Source organism: Pagrus pagrus (assembly GCF_965226575.1).
Source record: "Pagrus pagrus genome assembly, chromosome: 3".
NCBI classification, from domain to species: domain Eukaryota; kingdom Metazoa; phylum Chordata; class Actinopteri; order Spariformes; family Sparidae; genus Pagrus; species Pagrus pagrus.
Genome location: NC_140187.1, coordinates 36125514 through 36145350, shown reverse-complemented (window position 1 = coordinate 36145350; position 19837 = coordinate 36125514). Strand labels below are relative to the sequence as shown.

The 19837-nt window shown below is 40.5% G+C and overlaps 2 protein-coding genes across 6 annotated transcripts in view; both read right to left on the bottom strand.

The window, feature by feature from the left end:
* The window catches only part of cass4 (Cas scaffold protein family member 4), a 34004-nt gene extending 30475 nt beyond the window's left edge, over positions 1-3529 (bottom strand). For 4 of the 5 annotated variants that reach the window (XR_014622366.1, XM_084349839.1, XM_084349840.1 and 1 more), the window contains exon 1: positions 3402-3526. Coding sequence is in view for 4 of the 5 variants with exons in the window: in XM_084349839.1 (XP_084205965.1) it covers positions 3402-3404 (3 nt within the window). In the remaining variant the exon portion in view is untranslated. Of the gene's footprint in view, positions 1-3401 lie in introns of all 5 variants that reach the window. The other variant, XM_084349841.1, reaches the window with a different exon arrangement.
* A 930-nt stretch (positions 3530-4459) lies between these two features.
* Positions 4460-13695, bottom strand: cstf1 (cleavage stimulation factor, 3' pre-RNA, subunit 1). Its single transcript, XM_084349316.1, has 6 exons — positions 13597-13695; positions 13004-13223; positions 12639-12916; positions 12347-12544; positions 11675-12065; positions 4460-5108 (listed from the first exon to the last, which is right to left on the bottom strand). The coding sequence occupies exons 2-6, from the start codon at positions 13170-13172 to the stop codon at positions 4849-4851; spliced, it is 1296 nt and encodes a 431-aa protein (XP_084205442.1). The 5' UTR covers positions 13173-13223; positions 13597-13695; the 3' UTR covers positions 4460-4848.
* Positions 13696-19837: the final 6142 nt, after the last annotated feature.

Here is a 19837-nt window from a genome sequence, read left to right as displayed (position 1 = left end):
GTGCTCCATGGAAAATCACCTTTGTCAACCGTCTCTCCAACACAAACAAATCCAAGAGGAGGTTGTGGAGACAGCAGTTACACTGACTCGCTTACAGCTGCCCTGGTATTTCCTGTATGGGAACTGGTGAGAACTATGTCAAAATCTCATACGAAACCACACACAACTGATGAAAACTCCCTAGGACCTTTAAGTGGATTATCAACATTCCATGTAGACTTATTGTCTTCTTTTAAAAATATAAGACTAAAGAATAGGTAAATGGACTTCATATGTTTCCAAACTAGAAAAGAAAGCCTTTTGAAGGTTGTTAAACTACTGTTTTGTGCCATTTTGGGATATAGATATCAACATTTGCTTTACTCTGATCTGTTTATGATCTGTTTATGTATTGTTACATGTTAAAATAATTGAACTGGCAGTTTTTATGAGTCACTTTGACTTGAGAAGAACTTGCTATGATTCAAGAGAATCATATGATTCATGAGAATCATAGCAAGTGACAGCAAAGGCACTGAAGTGACAAGCTAGGTTTAATTTCCCTCTGCAACTACTGTAATTTAATAACATCATTGCTGTCGCGAGTTGTTCACCAATTCATGCTACTACAGTACATGGCTGATCAAAACTACAATAGAGCATAATTCAAGTAAGCTATGGACTTTTAAATCCCAACAGAGGGCTGGAACAGCTCCCATCTATGGACAACACCAAACAGATGTTGATAAGTTTTATCGGGCTATAACTAAAATAAACTCTTTTAGTCTAATTTTCAAGACAAATGGTAAAGGATTTCGAATTGAGGACAGCTGCTCATAATTCAGGACTGTCCTGAATGTTTGATACATCTGCTCAACCTAGAGAGGAGTGTTTTTTACAAACAAACAAATTGAAGTTGTGTGAGTACTATAACTCATTTATTTAATTACATTTTGTATACTAGCAAGCCGATGGAAGTTACAGGTTTCAGTACAGTACAATTTAATCTGCACTACTGGTGCAGCTTTTTTTGTGAAGTTTTTTAGAGAAGTACTAGAGACGACCGACAAATAGGCTGATTCAGCTTAATTTCGATGTGTAATGGCTGCCAGAAGACCTGTTTGTGTTAAATAAGAAGTCTAATTTCTTAAACTATGTCTAGCAAAATAATGAGAGGAAGTAGTTTAGGATGCACTGCAGTGAGTAGTTTCAATCATCTACAGGACAGAGTTGTTGCAGTGGATGACAGACTGGACAATATGAGCAACAGCATATAAAAAGCAGACCGCAGGCTCACTGCTCAGTGGCAGGAACTTATCTCACCCCTCACACTCTGGTTTTATTTATATTCACACTTCCTCAGTCTCTTCTTCTGCCTTTTGTCACTGTGAATATGTTCACCATGTGGTCACTTTGTTGATTTACTTGTAGCTGATACAGTTAGTGTTTAAGAGCATGTTGGTTGGTTGAGATTGTATTACTTAACTTTGACCCATTGGTTTCAGTGCAGATCATTGTTTCATCTTTCTCACTGCACAGATACAGAAATTAAAAGGTGCTATATTAAACATTTGAAAATGATTACTTTCTCATTGAGACAAGATGATAATAACATGAAAGAAATAGGGGACATTTCCTGTGAACCTGTACACTGCTGTTAACAGTGTGTAACACGGTCAGATTTGTAGAAAAACTAATGGGACTTAGAGGAACCCTGAGGAATTTTGACTCCCATTGAGCGATGTCTTGATGACTGGATGAGTGGACTTCTGTAAGCATCACTGAAGTTCGTAGTGGCATGTCATAGAGATAGTGGAGTAATATTTTAGTGACTAGCTCAGTGTGCTCTCATGCTGATTTGATCAAATTCTAAATGTCTAATTGACCAATCAGATTGCTCGGTTGGAATTGCTTGTTTACCTCTAACAGTCAATGAGTAACTATTAGCATTAATCTGGCGTCATGTTCATGTCCACCTGTTGAATATGAGTCTAATAAACACTCTTCACTTCTTTCAGCTCTGTTTTGGTCTCATCAACTGGCTCTTAGCTGCCAAATACTCTAATTCTTGAACAGCTAGTTACCAACTCTGTCTGCTGTTTAGTACTGGGCAGGTATGGTATAGTGGGTTTACTAGAGCGTCGATTCACTGAAAGCAGTGAATCGAGGCTCTAGTAAACCCACTATATCATGCTGTGGCTGGAAACAATGCTGAGGAGAGCTGTGACACTGAACCAAAATATTAACATTGTGGGTCATAATGCCAAAGTATTAGCTGAAATTCCGTCAAAAGCTCCCCAGGGCGGTGGTGAACTGCAGACTCGGGTGATAATTACAAAGAAGGTTGTGACATAGATAATATAAAATATAGATTACAGCAGCTTTGAAAAGCAGTCTGATGGAAGACACAACCCCCCCAATCTTAGAGAAAAATTCAGTGGTACAAGTGCTGTGCAGGTATTCTGTGCTTTTGAGCGAATAAACATGAATGTAATCTGAATTTAAAGGACAAAAATCTACTCTCCCTCATAAGGAAGTAAAGTCAGGTAAAGTTTTCTGGAGCTTTACAGCAAAACAGTGTTGTGGCATTCTCCTAAACAACTTATGTAGATTGGGACTTGTTTTAAAATGTAAGAAATAACACCAACAAAAAAACATAAAATGGTTCCATATAGCTCAACTGGCATATCCATGTCGCCAGAAGCACAGAGATCCCAAATTGATTTGAAAAGACCTTATACGTTACACCCTTTTTGAAGTCTAAAAGGGTTAGCGTGCCCCCTGTCTAAACCCTAACCCACAAGGAGATCACCCTAACAAAAAGTAGAGCGCACAGCAGCAATTGTGCTTAAAATTTTAGAGATGAGACAAACACTGTGGTGATCAGCTGTTTGAATGCTGATAGCTGATGTTAAAGTGACATATTACTAGGTTTTATAATGAATAAATTAGTTTAAAATAAACCAAAAATAGTAAGGGTGCAAAGATTCACATGTTCAAAGTACAAAATGTAAATGTAGATGCCTACCTAATGTCCCAATTATCTGTTTCTGAGCAGCCTGAGTTGATAATCTCACTCCTAAAGGCTTGTGTGTTAATGAGGCTCAAAGTTTCACTCTCAGCTCTGTAAGGGTAGGCCCTCTCAGGTTACAGCCTACAGGAGAGCAGGTCAGAGGGGCTATGTGTAGAAATAGGCGGTAATTGACACCGCAAGTTAAAGTGAAATCCAAGCAGGTGGTCTACAGGGACATTCCTCTGGATGAGCAAGAGTACACAGCAGAGTTGATACAAAAGATATCACAGTGTATAGTCAAAACTGAGATTTTAACTCATTCAAAGTAAAAGTTGACTCAGTAACAACAAAAGTTAGTTGAAATTTGTAATTTTAAAGTCAATGGTAGTGTAGCAGCGGCAGTACTCACCATTTTTGTTCAGCAGTTGTATTCAGAGTCCACCAGGGGTTAGCTTTCAGTGAACCATCTCAACAATGAGTGTGTGTGCAAACTCTTGGGGATTTGCTCCTTCTGTGTGTTTCACAAGCATGTTGTCTGAGCTGTCACTGAGAACCAGACTGTTTTACACCCAGGGTGGAGAAACTAAGCTCCACGTCATTGACAGAGCTGCTGTCCTGCAACCCCATTGGCTGGAGAGACTCCCCCCACTCTTTAGCTGCTCCACCCCACCAGTTTTTTCCTCCACTCATTCTTATGCTCTCTCCCTTCCATCTTCCTGATAAAGCAGAAGTATGACGCTTCAGTAGTTTACTTTTCTTAATAACTGAGGGAATTTTTGTTGTCGGGTTTTATTTTGCTTCCTCTTTTCTTATAAATTGGACATATTCTCCAGTGTGACAGCTTTATGAAGCAGGCTGGGGCAGAAGCAGAAATTCTAATGGCTTTACTCAATGTTGTCTGGACAACACAGACTGATCTGTGAGAGTTGGGTTGGGGGTTGGGTAATGCAGAGGAGTGATGGGCCAAGGTGACCTTCCAGTCTGAGGGTGCAGAACAATCAGGAAAATCAGGCACTTTGAGAAGTTTGCTGTATTCTTTTTTTTTTTGGTAAGGATGTCACTAAATATGAGGTATTTTAAGATGAGAATGTTTTACCAACAGCAAATTAAGCCAGCATTTGAAGTTTGGATTTCCTGTCTTTATGACTTTTATGTCTTTATTTATTTATTTTTGGCAGACCATCGTAATCGTAAGAGAAAAGCAGAAGGAAAAGAGAAGGGGGATTTCCTGTCTTTATGAATGAAGCCACAGACAAAAGCAAATACCACAAAAAGTAAGCTCATATCTACAATGACTGTGGTAGTGTGTATGAGTTGTGGTATATCACTGCCAATTTGTGCTCACTGCAGGTTGCTCACTTTTTGCCGTGACAACTGTGGTCTTAAAATATCTGCAGGATAATGCCATAGCTGTGGTTATGAACTCTGAGGGGGACTTTTCACCGTCAAATTCATAGAAGAGGCATGTTCCTGTAAATTGTTTAATAAAAATCTGAATTACAACAAAGGACATCAACAAAATATAAAAGTGGAAAAGACTAATCACCTCTGCCGTCACCTACAACACAAAACTGAGAAACTGAGTTACGACTGAAGTTTCAGAGCAGTAAATGAAGTTCACAAAGTGTTATCAAAAACAGAAATAGTGCCCTCATTATTCATTCTTAAGATGGTGCAATGACAACACTTTCTAAAATTCCACTGCAAAGCTTCAAATGAAATAAAGGACACCACAGATCAGGAGAAAGGGGTGAGTTCACTGAGATCATGGAGACAGCATCCACTCTGGTTCTCTGAGAGCCGATGAGGTGGTGTTGAAGAGGAGGCCGAGTACAAACATGGGGACTGGATGCGTCTCAGTCTGTGGTGGTGCGGCGGTACCAGAAGCGGGCTCTGAAGTCATCGCTGCAGGTCATGAAGCCTGGATTGGTGGGTGAGTGGACTATGCAGCGGACAATGTTGTTGTGTCCCAGAGACAGCAGGTTTTTCCTCTCGGCTGTGCGTGAGTCCCAGCAGCAGAGGCTGATGGTGCGCTCGTCAGGAAGCAGCACGTAGTCCTCTGTGTGGTTGAACACGCCCTGAGTACGATGCATCTGACGGCCGCTCAGCCCTGCCCCTGCAACACACAGAAGGAACATGTTACTAGGAGGGTTCACTGCACTACTAAGTTCAAACAATTTTTTTTATTTACAATTAACTGACCGCCTGTCAAGCTTTCCTTTCTCACAAAAATGCAATTTCTTGCAGTTTTTAAGCCATTTACAATGACAATCGTGGCAGATTTACGATAAAAATTCTTAGTAGTCTTACAAACAAGGGCTCCTTGACAGTGATTAATAAAAAAAGGGCTTCTCATTTCTCGTGGGGGACCATGGATTTTGTCGGCTGAAATGACAACTGTCTAGAGACAGTTAGCAAATATAAGCAGGTGTAGTTTGCAAGCTAATTAAGCATATGTGAACATTACGTTTAAAAAAGGCCATCTCCAGCTTAAACGGAAACACCCACAGCTCCCTGCTTATTTACTAGCAAAATTCTGTTGTTTTTTTGCTGGTTCTACGGCAATTGATCAAACTGTAGAATGTACTTAACCAATTTTTGTAGGCCTGCTTCTATGGACTTAACAGTTAATAAATGTTATTTAAGGGTGCTCCCATCAGGATTTTTAGGGCCAATTACTGGAAACAGTATCAGCTAATACCGATCACTGAGCAGAAGGAAATTTCTTCACTTTATTGTCATCTATAATTGTAAGTTATTAGTGGCATTGTAAAATCATCATTAAAATGGTCTGGAAATAAATAATTATATTTATGTTATATCGATTCAAAGAAATAGATTCAAAACATAATGAAAAGTTATCTCAAAACTGTAAAATACAGAATTAGGAAAAGTAAATAGGACAGAAAACTTAAAAATTCTGTTTCTCAGTCTTTGTGCCCTGAAGCCAACTACTCCACCACCTGTGCCATTTTTCCAGCAGCACTTTAAGCTGAGCCCAGACAAATGCTGGATGGCGATAGACCTGTGCAGTTTTCAATGTTGGCTAACATTACTTTTAAAAGTAACTCATCATGTTACAAAATTTACTGACATTAAAAGGTAACATGTTACGGTACTGAATTATCTACTGAGAAAAAGAATGCGTTCAAGTGCTTTAGAATTACCAGAAATTACATGCATGCACATGTTCCTGAATTATTGACTCTACCGTCATTTTGTAACCTTCTTTACGGCCCACAATTGGTAACTGCAGTCTAATAATAGGAATGCCAGACACAATACAACATTTACAGCTCTTTATTTTGCTAACAATCTGACAGCGAACTGGGCAGAGGCATACAGTATTGGGCACAGCTGTTTCAATGAAAACAATACAACACTGTGGCTACCCAAACTGGACCTTTGTCAAAACCGCTAAAAGATCCAGAGCAGACAGAGAGAAGAGAAAACGTAACTACATCGTCATTCCCTATGTCGCGGGAACATCAGAGAAACTCAGGAGGATCTTCAATAAACATCATATCCCGGTTCACTTTAAACCTAACAACACACTGAGGCAGAAACTTGTCCATCCTAAGGACAAAACACCCAGGCATAAACAGAGTGATGTAGTTGATGCTGTTCAATGCAGCCAAGACTGCACATATGTGTACATTATGGAGACGAAACAACCTCTCCATAAACGAATGGCACACAGGAGAGCCAACTCCTCAGGTCAAGACTCTGCTGTCCACTTACATCTAAGGAAGACAAATCATTCCTTTGAGGACAACAATGTAAACATCTTGACCAGGGAAGACAGATGGTTTGAAAGAGGAGTAAAAGAATCCATCTATGTCAAACTGGAACGACCGTCTTTGAACAGAGGAGGTGGCCTAAGACATTACTTATCACCCACCTATAATGCAGTACTGAGTTCCCTCCCCAGACATCTTAACAACCATTCACACCTGGGCTCACCTCGCCCTAGCAACCCACATGAAGGCCGGTTGAGTGGCCCTAACGACTCTGAAACTCAGAGCTCACACGTGTCCTTAAAGACTCTGTCCCACACAGAGTTTAAAAGCCTGCAGGCTCCCATCGAGTTAGTTAGAACTGAAGAAGCCACTTGGATGAGAAGTGAAACGTCTTCAACAAACTGAACCAAGTCCAGTTGCCTATGATACAGCACTTAGAATTACCATGACTTGAATGACTGAGAACCTTCATCAACAACTAAGGCTCTTATAGCCTAGTATATGATGTTTAAAAATGCAACTAATGAACCCGCAAAATAATGTAATGTAATGAAAAACTAACTAAATAACGTACTACTTGAATTGCAGAACTAAAGTGTTTCATCCCCTCACAACATAAAGTAAACTGAGTACTCAGATTACAATTATTTTATAAAGGTAAAATGTGTCACAAAAAAGTGTTTTAATGAAATTTTGCAGTGCTGCAGAGATGCTCTGGCCTACAAAGCTTGTTCTCCAGATGTAATAAAACATGTTTGTTTGGCAGAGACTGGGAGAAATGCCACATCATCATGATTTTACTTGTTTTTCAATGACAATGAAAATTGTGATGTAAGGCACTTTGTTTGATGACTAGATTAGATTATTAATATAAAATAAAAATCAAACTAAGAAATTGATGTACTGTTATAGATTAATGTATACAGCCAAATAAAAGCAATATAAGCTCTCTCTTAACCAGTTAAAGTGATGAACACATTAATACATTTGTGATTATATTCCAGTAGTATAATATTCAAAAGTGCATTTTTATATTTTGGAAAACTATATTATATACATCACATCCCTTCATTCACTGGACACCAGCCGTGGCATGTTCTACCAAAAATGAAACCTTTTGCTCATTTGAAAATTTCAACACTTTAGCTGCTCTGTAAATTGTATCTTTATTCGGGTTGGTGTTAACACAACAGTAACAGGTGACATTACAGTAAAACTAAAAAGAAATAAAATGTGACAAGACAAAGAGCCAGTTATTGCACTGAATATTTTTTTTTTACCTATAATATTAATATATTAAGTCAAGCATAACTCTATTTCAGTCCTTATCTTATTAAAAAATAATTTCTGACCAAACACTTCATTCAGCTTCATAATAGTTCAAATAACAGCACTACTTAACTACCTTGCTAGGTGGCACTGTTGCCCAATATATAGTCCTCGCAGGCATGTGAACTCCACAGACATCAACCCTCAAATACCTCCAAACAATGTCAACTTGGCGAGGACTGGTCAGCACAATGAAAATGGAAATCACAAGCTGTGCAAAGAGGCTTGAAGCCAAAAGTTGAAATTGCATTCCTAACTGACATGTCATGAATAGGTTTTTTGCATTTTGACATTTTCAAACCCCTCGGTCTTTGATGCTAAAAGTGCAATAACTGTATATTGCACAGCTAATACTGCTATCTGCAGACACAAGACACTTTCAAGTCCAATTGATTCCATTCACCCAAAGTGAATTTATTGTATTTATTTGCTTTATCTAACACATCCACTCACAATTTGTAATTATCATTAATATTGGTTTATATAGCATTTATGTAGTGCCGTTGTAATGTTTTTCAATTGGCACTTATTGTGTAGTAGACGCTCACACTGGCCCTCATTTATCAAACGAACGTACGACAGAAAACTGGGCGTACGGTCATTTCCACGCAAAGCTCGGCATTTATCAATTTGGACGTGAGCGGAGGCTACTATCAAATCTCACGTCAAGTGTCGACTCGTGTATGCAGGTTTTCAAGTCAGTGTTGATTTGCGGTGCAGCATAGTACATCTGGCGGAGTGCGTGAAATTGTTATTAGACCATATATCCCTGACATTAAAGGTAGCCTACTAGTTTCAAATAGTCTGCATTTAACAGGGTTTACAGTAGTTCGGTAAAGTTGGAAATATATTAACATATTCGAACTTCCCAGATCAATAACTCATAAGCGAAACATTGTTAAAACACAAACAACGACTCTTTACTAGCGTAGTAAGGTAGACACAAGCTACAACCGTATTTTCATCAAAATGAGCGGTCCTCTGGGCTGGACAAATAACATTGGTCTCTATGGTCAGCCATCTGTGAGACGAGGGAGCAGGGACTTCACTATTATTCACTGTAGTGTCACCAAAATCACTCGACACATCAATGGTCTCCTGCTGGTTATACTACAACTGTTAGTTTGGACAAATGTGGTTTGGCATAATTTTGAGGAATTCTCAATTTCAATTTCCACTATTGATGTGCTGAGTGATTTTGGTGACACTACACTAGGGCTGCACGATTATGGCCAAAATGATAATCACAATTATTTTTATCAATATTGAAATCCCGATTATTAATCACAATTATTCATTATGTTAGGTAAAACATATCTTTTTATTGCACTTTATTTTTTAAACAAACCGTATGTGAACAAGGCTTCAAATTGAAACTTAAAATAATAATAAATCATAAATAATCAAATAAAATGTACCCAAGACAAAGGGCAAAAAATAAATATGCCATTGCAGAGTGCAATCATAAAGTGCCTGGGTTGTCTGGGTTGGCGCTGGACATGGACGGGGATTTAGTGGATCAGCGTTAGCTTCGGCCTTCATCCATTCATCATATTTGGGTTTGTGGTGTTTTTTCAGGTGGTTGAATAAGTTAGTTGTGTTGCCCTGTGGTGCAGACACAACTCTGAAAAGAGAAGGAGTTTAGGAAGTTAGAAGTTTTAGAAGTGTTAGGGGTGGGACACCGCCGCGAAATGTCGTCCAGATAGAGACAGAGTGAGCGATTTTTCAGGGTTGAGCGACATCGCTGGACGGAGCGATATCGCTCGCGGCACATCAGGACAGGCTGATTGAAAAGTACACGGTCTAATCACTTTTCCTCGCTCGCTGTTGCGTCACTGTACGTCAGGACGGGGTGTCACACTGTTGAATATAATTTGAGGCTGCCGCTGCTGCAGGGTGCGCTTGCTTGCTATTTAGGCAGCTTAATGAAGCCCTAACCTTTCGTTCGCCACATGGTGGTTGGCTGACTATTGAGTTGAGAAAGTGCTTGATTTGATATGCAACAGAGCCCGCTTTTTAGATGTTAATATCGCGACGATCATCGAAATTTAATCGTGGCAGCCAAAATCGTAATAGTGATTAAAATTTGATTAATTGTGCAGCCCTACACTACACTGAGTAATCTTGAAGTTACTGAATATGATTTGTAGCATCTCTTTTCGGTGTTGCAATTTGTAGACGGTCCCTGCGCCCTCGTCTCACAGACGGCTGACCATAGAGACCAATGTTATTTGTCCAGGACCGCTTGTTTTGATGAAAATACGGTTGTAGCTCGTTGTCTACCTTACTACGGTAGGAAAGAGTCGTCGTTTGTGTTGTAACAATGTTTCGCTTATGAGTTATTGATTTGGGAAGTTCGAATCTGTGAATATATTTCCAACTTTACCGAACTGTTAAAGTTTTATTGCTGTAATATTCATTTCTCTTTCATTTTGAGATTTTGAGGCAGGTTACATAATTACAAGCAACTAAACTAAATTGAAAGCAATGTGAAAGGTTAGATGCTTATTCAGTTAGGCCTACCTATTTAAACAAGAGCTTGGTGGATGTATAAATTATTCAAACCTCAGCTGGAGTTCGATTGACGACGGCAACGCTGTTGACCGCAGCAGTGATTTCTTTCCATATGGCATTCTTCTGACTTCCTTTAATGCCACTTTTCAGGCTGCCAAATAAAATGAATTTGTTTAATTGTATGTGCGATGTTATGGTGTCAATTTCAAGAAGTTCCTCTTCTTGGACGTATTACGCATCTCCATGTCGTAAACTCTAGGGGCAAGGCCTCTGAACTGAGAATATTTAAGGGCGTGATATTTAAATGACGATTGTTTTCAGCCGCCACATTTATCAACGCCCAATCATTCTTATGCTGTGATCGGCGAGATACGAATGTTTCATGAATCACACGTGAACCCTGTCATAAGATGATTTCTGTGCTTGGATCTGCACTGGTTTCTGTTAGATTGATAAATGAGGGCCAATGCGTATAGCTTAAGATTACTTATCAATACTATGCATCTGTTTTTGCACTTCCTTTTGTTTCTTTGACAATTTCCCTGTGCGCGTTTCTTGTCTAAATTCTGTTTTAAACCAATATCAACCTAACTCTTTCAAGTCAAAGGAAGTTCTTCTGTTTTTTATCTCAAGTTATTTGTACCAAAGATGTACCTGTCAGTAGTTTTATTTCAGTGCTTATAACCTATATCAAAGTAACTTTTTATCCATACCTTGTCATTTACAATTTGCAATTTTCCAATTTTATCTTCATCTACCATGCAAGTACTTTAATATGTATGTACACATTTTTGCTTTACTTTGTAGACTGGGTATCTATGGCACAAATAATTAATTCAGGATGACTAAAACTCTATTTCAACTGCATGTAACTAATCATTTGTTGGTGTAATAGACAAGTGCAGTGTTTTTTTGGGGGGTGGGGATGGGAGGATGTGCTTATTGAATGGAATGTGTCTCACTTTGAGCAATGCATCCCTATTTTCTTTTGCATGTAGAATTTACAGCATAAGTTCATTCTAACATACAGTATGTCACTTCTCTTTAATCCCGCTGTATGAACCTGCACTGTGCTTCTAGTAAAACACACCCTCCTTACCTGTGTACTTGACCAACGTTCGACCTGTCGAGATCTCCCACAGTTTGACCACGGAGTCTTTGCCACTGGACAGGATGTACTTGGAGTTCTTGGAGAAGATGGCGGAGCAGACCTCAGCTCCATCATGGGCCTTCTCAAAGGTGGTCACGCAGCGGTTGGAGACGCCATCCCACAGCTTGATGCTGCCGTCTTTGCTGCAGGTGACGTAGCTGTTGGCGGAGGGGTTGTAGCTGACGCCGCTGATGGTGTCTGTGTGCTGGTCCAGCGGGTTGCACGACACAAAGCACTGGAAGGTGTTGACATCGTAAAGGCGGAGGGTGGGGTGCTGCGTTCCCACCAGGAGGAAGTCACCTGAAGGGTGGAAGGAGATTGAACGGAGCATTTCTGCTTCCTGTAGGGAAACAGATGGAGAGAGGATTATGTCAGTGCACAATCCAATTTCTAACAATAACTATGGAAGGTATTGAGGATCGCTTATAAAGTAAAATAGGAAATGTGTATATATACACATATGTATCTATACACATATATGTGCACGCAGACACACACACGCACACGCACACACACACACACACACTGCCGTCTCAGCCCTGTTTACATTAGCTTAGTCAATTACTACAAAGCTTGGCATCTCCATTTTCAACAGAATAAATGTCCTTTGCCCAAACCTACCTGTATATATTTAAATGCCCTTTTAGCAGAGGGCTTTGAGTAGTCAAAGAGTTTGAGGGTGTAATCTCTTGAGCCAGAAGCTAGAATCTGTTCAGTCGGATGGAAGGCGAGGCAGGTGACTTCGTCTACATGGTCATACAGTGTTCGAATCACAGGGTGATTCTCCATGTTTTGCTGTGCTGTCTCATTCATCATCACCTGACGTATAAAGAAACACCAACAAACAGTAAACATAAGCCAACTGGAATGGATGGAAAACGTGCAGTGTACTCTGATCTCAAATCTGCCTCACCTCAATAGGCATGGCGCTCTTGGCCAGCATGCGTTCAGTGTCCAGGATCTTGATGGAAGCATCAGCAGAGCCAGTGGCTATCAGCTGGCCATCACGACTGTATGAAGCTACGCGGCATGGGCCCTTATGGGATGTCACATAGCAGGTCTCATACTCTGATGCCTCTGGAGACATGGTCTGGACATCTGCATCAAATTCCAGATCAATACCCACACCAGGCGCCACTGTATCTGAGCGCCCAATGGCATACTGAACTGCACTGTCATCATTCTCCATCCCTGAAAAAGGTTGCAATTTTACAACTGGGGCCTCATAAACACTCACACACTGCTTAAACATGCAGACATAAAGAAGATGTGTCCTACCGATCTTTGCCAGCTGCATCAGCTGCTCAGAGGGAGACACGACACTCTGTGGTTTGACCTCATTAACAAGACTGTTGGCGATGTTGGTGTATCCATCGTAGAGCAGCTGGCTGATGATGAGCTTGTACAGGTGCTGTCGGTCCTTCAGAGTTGGTTTAGGACGATACATGATGGGTCAGGTTGACCAGCAGCGGGCCCTTACCAGTGGCAACTTATCTGGCTGTAGAAAAAGACACAATAACTGGTGTTCATTTATTTCCGTTTCACAAAACAAGAATGTAATCTCGCGAAGTACTAAGTATGTAAGTAACAGCTAAGTTTTATAACCATATCTCCAATACGTTTCAAACAAACTGTTAGCTAGGACTGTATGCCACAACAACTGAATGGAACTTGTGCCTAGCAGTGTTGCTAACAACGTTAGCTTTGTTGCTACAGTTGAGACGGGGCAAAAACAGTAGGTTTGGAACGGGAAAAAACACAAACGGATTGGACATCTGAACTATGCAAGAGCAGCATCAAGTAATGTTTAAAGACATGAGCTGAATATTAATTTTTAGCTAGAAACTGGAAAAACATTCAAAATATCTAACCCTCTTCCAACTTGCAATGGCGAAGCAAGACCCAAATGTGCGTTACGCACGGGCGTTACGCTGTACGTATTTACGTCATGGATGTATTATTAGTGGATACAGGACCGGAAAATGGCCGCCGTTGATTTCAACGGAGTTGCTCGCCTGGCGCATGGATCTATAATATAACCTGGATATGACGACGCCTCTCAGCAGGCACGCCGATTTTTTCCAGTGGCCACTCGCGGTATTGCAACAAAAAATCCCATGGGGCCCAGAAAGCATTTTTCCCATAAGCCGTAATAGTAAAAGAGAAGCCTGTAAAACTGTTCTCAGGACACCTCCAGCTGTCACCACTGTTAATTGCTAATCTTTGTATTCCATTTTTTTAAGTCATGGACTTTTAAACCGTCAAAAAGTTTTCTAAAGGCCAGAAAAGCCCCCCCAAAGTCTCATTTTCAATGGTGACGTCACAGCTGTGTGCGTGAACTCCCAAGCGCGGTCGTGCTGTGTCTCGGGAGCGAGGATGCCTGTTGGCTTAATGACAGCTCTGAACGGGGCTAAACGTGGTGGGAAAAGTGAATTAAACGACTCCAGGGTGAGTCTTTTTCAAGACAGCGTTGTGATACAAGTTTCATATTTTAATGCCATGTATTTTTAAATGCAATTTTAAAGGTATTTTGGCGTTAAATCACCCGCTTAATGACCACATTTTCACTTACTGCCGTCCACTGCTGTGGAAAAGTCAAAAAGTTATTTACCATGCATGTGATAGTGTCGGTGATGATGACTGTTTAATATCCTTTTCATCCTGTCATAACGACCTTTTATTACGGTTTGAACCGTCTCAGTCTGATGGCCTGGAGTCATGCAGTCTGCAGCAGAGCTGATGATGATGATGCAAGTATAAACTACAACGCAATAAATAATAAAGCTGAATAAAATAGAAAAAAAAGATAAAATGAATTAAGAAATGCACATTTTAGTTACGTAATGTCAAAGCATTCTCTATTTAAAGAAAGTAAAAAACAACAGTTAACATGCAGTCACATGTTATACTCTCACTTGGCTCTTACAAACTATTTTTCTCAGGTTTGCAGACTGTAATCACAAATTAAACAATTTTTACTTGGGACAGATTTGTTTGAGCCTTGGAAATATTTTACAATTATTTTTTTTATACATATATGAACAATCAACTTAATGCACATGAATAATGGCACTTGCACTTCGGTAGATATTTGCACTTTATTGGATTCGCACACAACATTGTTTACACATCACAGCAGCTCCGCCTGAAAGGGAGCGTCAGGATCCTGAATAGAGGAGACTGGACATGCTGTATCACTTTGTTAGTGTTTGGTGGAACATGTGCCATCATTACTGTGTCTCACATGTGTAGACTGTAGTGCCATAGGTGTGTGCATTTAGTTGAGTCACTGTGTTCAGTATGAAACACTAAACAGACAGTCGCTCTGACCACAGGCTCAGCTCTCTCGTCTCTGTGGCACCGTGAGTCCGCGACACAAACGCGCCCCGTAACATGTAATCTGTTGTTTATGACAGATCGGACTACACAAATACACACAACATAACATGTATATGATAATCCATCGATCCACCGATTGACTTCGCTGAAAACAAATGCATACGACCGGGAGGAGGGTTAGGAAAACAGCGGAGAACAACGTTTTATCCTTACTTAAAAAAAATAAAACAACACAAATTTACCATGTATAGTCTATAACCATGACTTTGAGAACATCATCGGTTGATGTGCGCTATAAATCCATCATTTGATTGTGTTGATCTGTCGTTACCAGTCAAACTCATCCACAAGCACTCATGAGCGCCATGGATGTATTATTAGTGGATACAGGACCGGAAAATGGCCGCCGTTGATTTCAACGGAGTTGCTCGCCTGGCGCATACGCCGAAAAAGTTTCTGACTTCCGGGTTTACTTCCGCGTTATGGGGCCCATAGAGCATGCGCAGTTGAGTCACCCCCCATGATGCTCTGGGGCCTCCCATCATGCCCTGGGGCAATGAGAACGAGCAAATTGCGTTCTGGACAAGCGCTGCGCGCTCATGAGTGCTTGTGGATGAGTTTGAGCGGTAACGACAGATCAACACAATCAAATGATGGATTTATAGCGCACATCAACCGATGATGTTCTCAAAGTCATGGTTATAGACTATACATGGTAAATTTGTGTTGTTTTATTTTTTTTAAGTAAAGACAAAACGTTGTTCTCCGCTGTTTTCCTAACCCTCCTCCCGGTCGTATGCATTTGTTTTCAGCGAAGTCAATCGGTGGATCGATGGATTATCATATACATGTTATGTTGTGTGTATTTGTGTAGTCCGATCTGTCATAAACAACAGATTACATGTTACGGGGCGCGTTTGTGTCGCGGACTCACGGTGCCACAGAGACGAGAGAGCTGAGCCTGTGGTCAGAGCGACTGTCTGTTTAGTGTTTCATACTGAACACAGTGACTCAACTAAATCACACACTGATGGCACTACAGTCTACACATGTGAGACACAGTAATGATGGCACATGTTCCACCAAACACTAACAAAGTGATACAGCATGTCCAGTCTCCTCTATTCAGGATCCTGACTCTCCCTTTCAGGCGGAGCTGCTGTGATGTGTAAACAATGTTGTGTGCGAATCCAATAAAGTGCAAATATCTACCGAAGTGCAAGTGCCATTATTCATGTGCATTAAGTTGATTGTTCATATATGTATAAAAAAAATAATTGTAAAATATTTCCAAGGCTCAAACAAATCTGTCCCAAGTAAAAATTGTTTAATTTGTGATTACAGTCTGCAAACCTGAGAAAAATAGTTTGTAAGAGCCAAGTGAGAGTATAACATGTGACTGCATGTTAACTGTTGTTTTTTACTTTCTTTAAATAGAGAATGCTTTGACATTACGTAACTAAAATGTGCATTTCTTAATTCATTTTATCTTTTTTTTCTATTTTATTCAGCTTTATTATTTATTGCGTTGTAGTTTATACTTGCATCATCATCATCAGCTCTGCTGCAGACTGCATGACTCCAGGCCATCAGACTGAGACGGTTCAAACCGTAATAAAAGGTCGTTATGACAGGATGAAAAGGATATTAAACAGTCATCATCACCGACACTATCACATGCATGGTAAATAACTTTTTGACTTTTCCACAGCAGTGGACGGCAGTAAGTGAAAATGTGGTCATTAAGCGGGTGATTTAACGCCAAAATACCTTTAAAATTGCATTTAAAAATACATGGCATTAAAATATGAAACTTGTATCACAACTCTGTCTTGAAAAAGACTCACCCTGGAGTCGTTTAATTCACTTTTCCCACCACGTTTAGCCCCGTTCAGAGCTGTCATTAAGCCAACAGGCATCCTCGCTCCCGAGACACAGCACGACCGCGCTTGGGAGTTCACGCACACAGCTGTGACGTCACCATTGAAAATGAGACTTTGGGGGGGCTTTTCTGGCCTTTAGAAAACTTTTTGACGGTTTAAAAGTCCATGACTTAAAAAAATGGAATACAAAGATTAGCAATTAACAGTGGTGACAGCTGGAGGTGTCCTGAGAACAGTTTTACAGGCTTCTCTTTTACTATTACGGCTTATGGGAAAAATGCTTTCTGGGCCCCATGGGATTTTTTGTTGCAATACCGCGAGTGGCCACTGGAAAAAATCGGCGTGCCTGCTGAGAGGCGTCGTCATATCCAGGTTATATTATAGATCCATGCCTGGCGCATACGCCGAAAAAGTTTCTGACTTCCGGGTTTACTTCCGCGTTATGGGGCCCATAGAGCATGCGCAGTTGAGTCACCCCCCATGATGCTCTGGGGCCTCCCATCATGCCCTGGGGCAATGAGAACGAGCAAATTGCGTTCTGGATAAGCGCCGCGCGCTCATGAGTGCTTGTGGATGAGTTTGAGCGGTAACGACAGATCTACACAATCAAATGATGGATTTATAGCGCACATCAACCGATGATGTTCTCAAAGTCATGGTTATAGACTACACGTGGTTAATTTGTGTTGTTTTATTATTTCTAAGTAAGGATAAAACGTTGTTCTCCGCTGTTTTCCTAACCCTCCTCCCGGTCGTATGCATTTGTTTCAGCGAAGTCAATCGGTGGATCGATGGATTATCATATTCATGTTATGTTGTGTGTATTTGTGTAGTCCGATCTGTCATAAACAACCGATTACATGTTACGGGGCGCGTTTGTGTCGCGGACTCACGGTGCCACAGAGATGGGAACTTTTTTTTTTTCTGTGGCCAGAGCGACTGTCTGTGTAGTGTTTCATACTGTACACAGTGACTCAACTAAATCACACACTTATGGTACTATAGTCTACACATGTGAGCCACAGTAATGATGGCACATGTTCCACCAAATACTAACAAAGTGATACAGCATGTCCAGTCTCCTCTATTCAGGATCCTGACGCTCCCTTTCAGGCGGAGCTGCTGTGATGTGTAAACAATGTTGTGTGCGAATCCAATAAAGTACAAATATCTCTACCGAAGTGCAAGTGCCATTATTCATGTGCATTAAGTTGATTGTGTATATGTATAAAAAATAATTGTAAAATATTTCCAAGGCTCAAACAAATCTGTCCCAAGTAAACATTGTTTAATTTGTGATTACAGTCTGCAAACCTGAGAAAAATAGTTTGTAAGAGCCAAGTGAGAGAATAACATGCGACTGCATGTTGACTGTTGTTTCTTACTTTCTTTAAATAGAGAACGCTTTGACATTACTTAAGTAAAATGTGCATTTCTTAATTAATTGTATCTTATATTTTTCTATTTTATTCATCTTTATTATTTATTGCGTTGTAGTTTATACTTGCATCATCATCATCAGCTCTGCTGCAGACTGCATGACTCCAGGCCATCAGACTGAGACGGTTCAAACCGTAATAAAAGGTCGTTATGACAGGATGAAAAGGATATTAAACAGTCATCAGACCCTGGTGACACACATCACCGACACTATCACATGCATGGTAAATAACTTTTAGACTTTTCCACAGCAGTGGCACTGGCAGTAAGTGAACATGCGGTCATTAAGCGGGTAATTTAACGCCAAAATACCTTTAGAACTGCATTTAAAATACATGACATTAAAATATGAAACTTGTATCACAACGCTGTCTTGAAAAAGACTCACCCTGGAGTCATTTAATTCACTTTTCCCACCACGTTTAGCCCCGTTCAGAGCTGTCATTCAGCCAACAGGCATCCTCGCTCCCGAGACACAGCGCGACCGCGCTTGGGAGTGCACGCACACAGCTGTGACGTCACCATGGAAAATGAGACTTTGGGGGGGCTTTTCTGGCCTTTACAAAACTTTTTGACGGTTTAAAAGTCCATGACTTAAAAATACGGAATACAAAGATTAGCAATTAACAGTGGTGACAGCTGGAGGTGTCCTGAGAACAGTTTTACAGGCTTCTCTTTTACTATTACGGCTTATGGGAAAAATGCTTTCTGGGCACCATGGGATTTTTTGTTGCAATACCGCGAGTGGCCACTGGAAAAAATCGGCGTGCCTGCTGAGAGGCTTCGTCATATCCAGGCTCGTTCGAGATGAACTGCGCCTCGCCTGGAAGGTGGACGAGACCAGGCGGCAGCAGCAGGGGGCGGTGGCAAAAAGCTGCAGTCAAGTCGGACAGTTTCCAGCCGCCGTCAAAGAATATACAGGAAGTCACAGAAATATTTACATCCTGTTAGAGCCACCTGTAGGCTATCTGTAGTTTGCACAACACGTTCGGATAGCTATGGCTGAAGAAACTGCACATGCGTTCTTGATCGCTGATGAAATTGAAGCAGAAGAGATCCCCCTACTTTTCCACTTTGCACATGAATTACACTGTGTTAATCCTCTTAATAGGCAGATGGGATGTGGTGTGATTTTTAATATTTAATCTCACAAATGTAACAAATAGAAATACAAACTTTGAGGTCATACAAAGTGGATTTTTCTAAAATGATAACTACTTTTCACTGTGGTCTAAATTTGTCAATCATAACTTTTTATTTGTTTAACGATGCCACTGTTATGACTGAGGTGAGAGTCAGAACGACTGGGCAGATTTCAGTCCTTGGAAGTAATTTATTGAACAAGAATTGCCTACAAAGTAGATTTATATAAAGGCACTGTCATTTATAAATCATACAATCCCTAAATTTAAGAAATTGAACTACTGAATTAACAGTCCAAACGTTCTCA

Coding starts and splice junctions, on each gene's coding strand:
- cstf1 (XM_084349316.1), bottom strand. CDS start 13,172: ATGTATCGTCCTAAACCAACTCTGAAGGACCGACAGCACCTGTACAAG. Junction 12,545..12,638: donor AGAGCGCCATGCCTATTGAG/GTGAGGCAGATT, acceptor TTTATACGTCAG/GTGATGATGAATGAGACAGC. Junction 12,066..12,346: donor GGGCATTTAAATATATACAG/GTAGGTTTGGGC, acceptor GTTTCCCTACAG/GAAGCAGAAATGCTCCGTTC.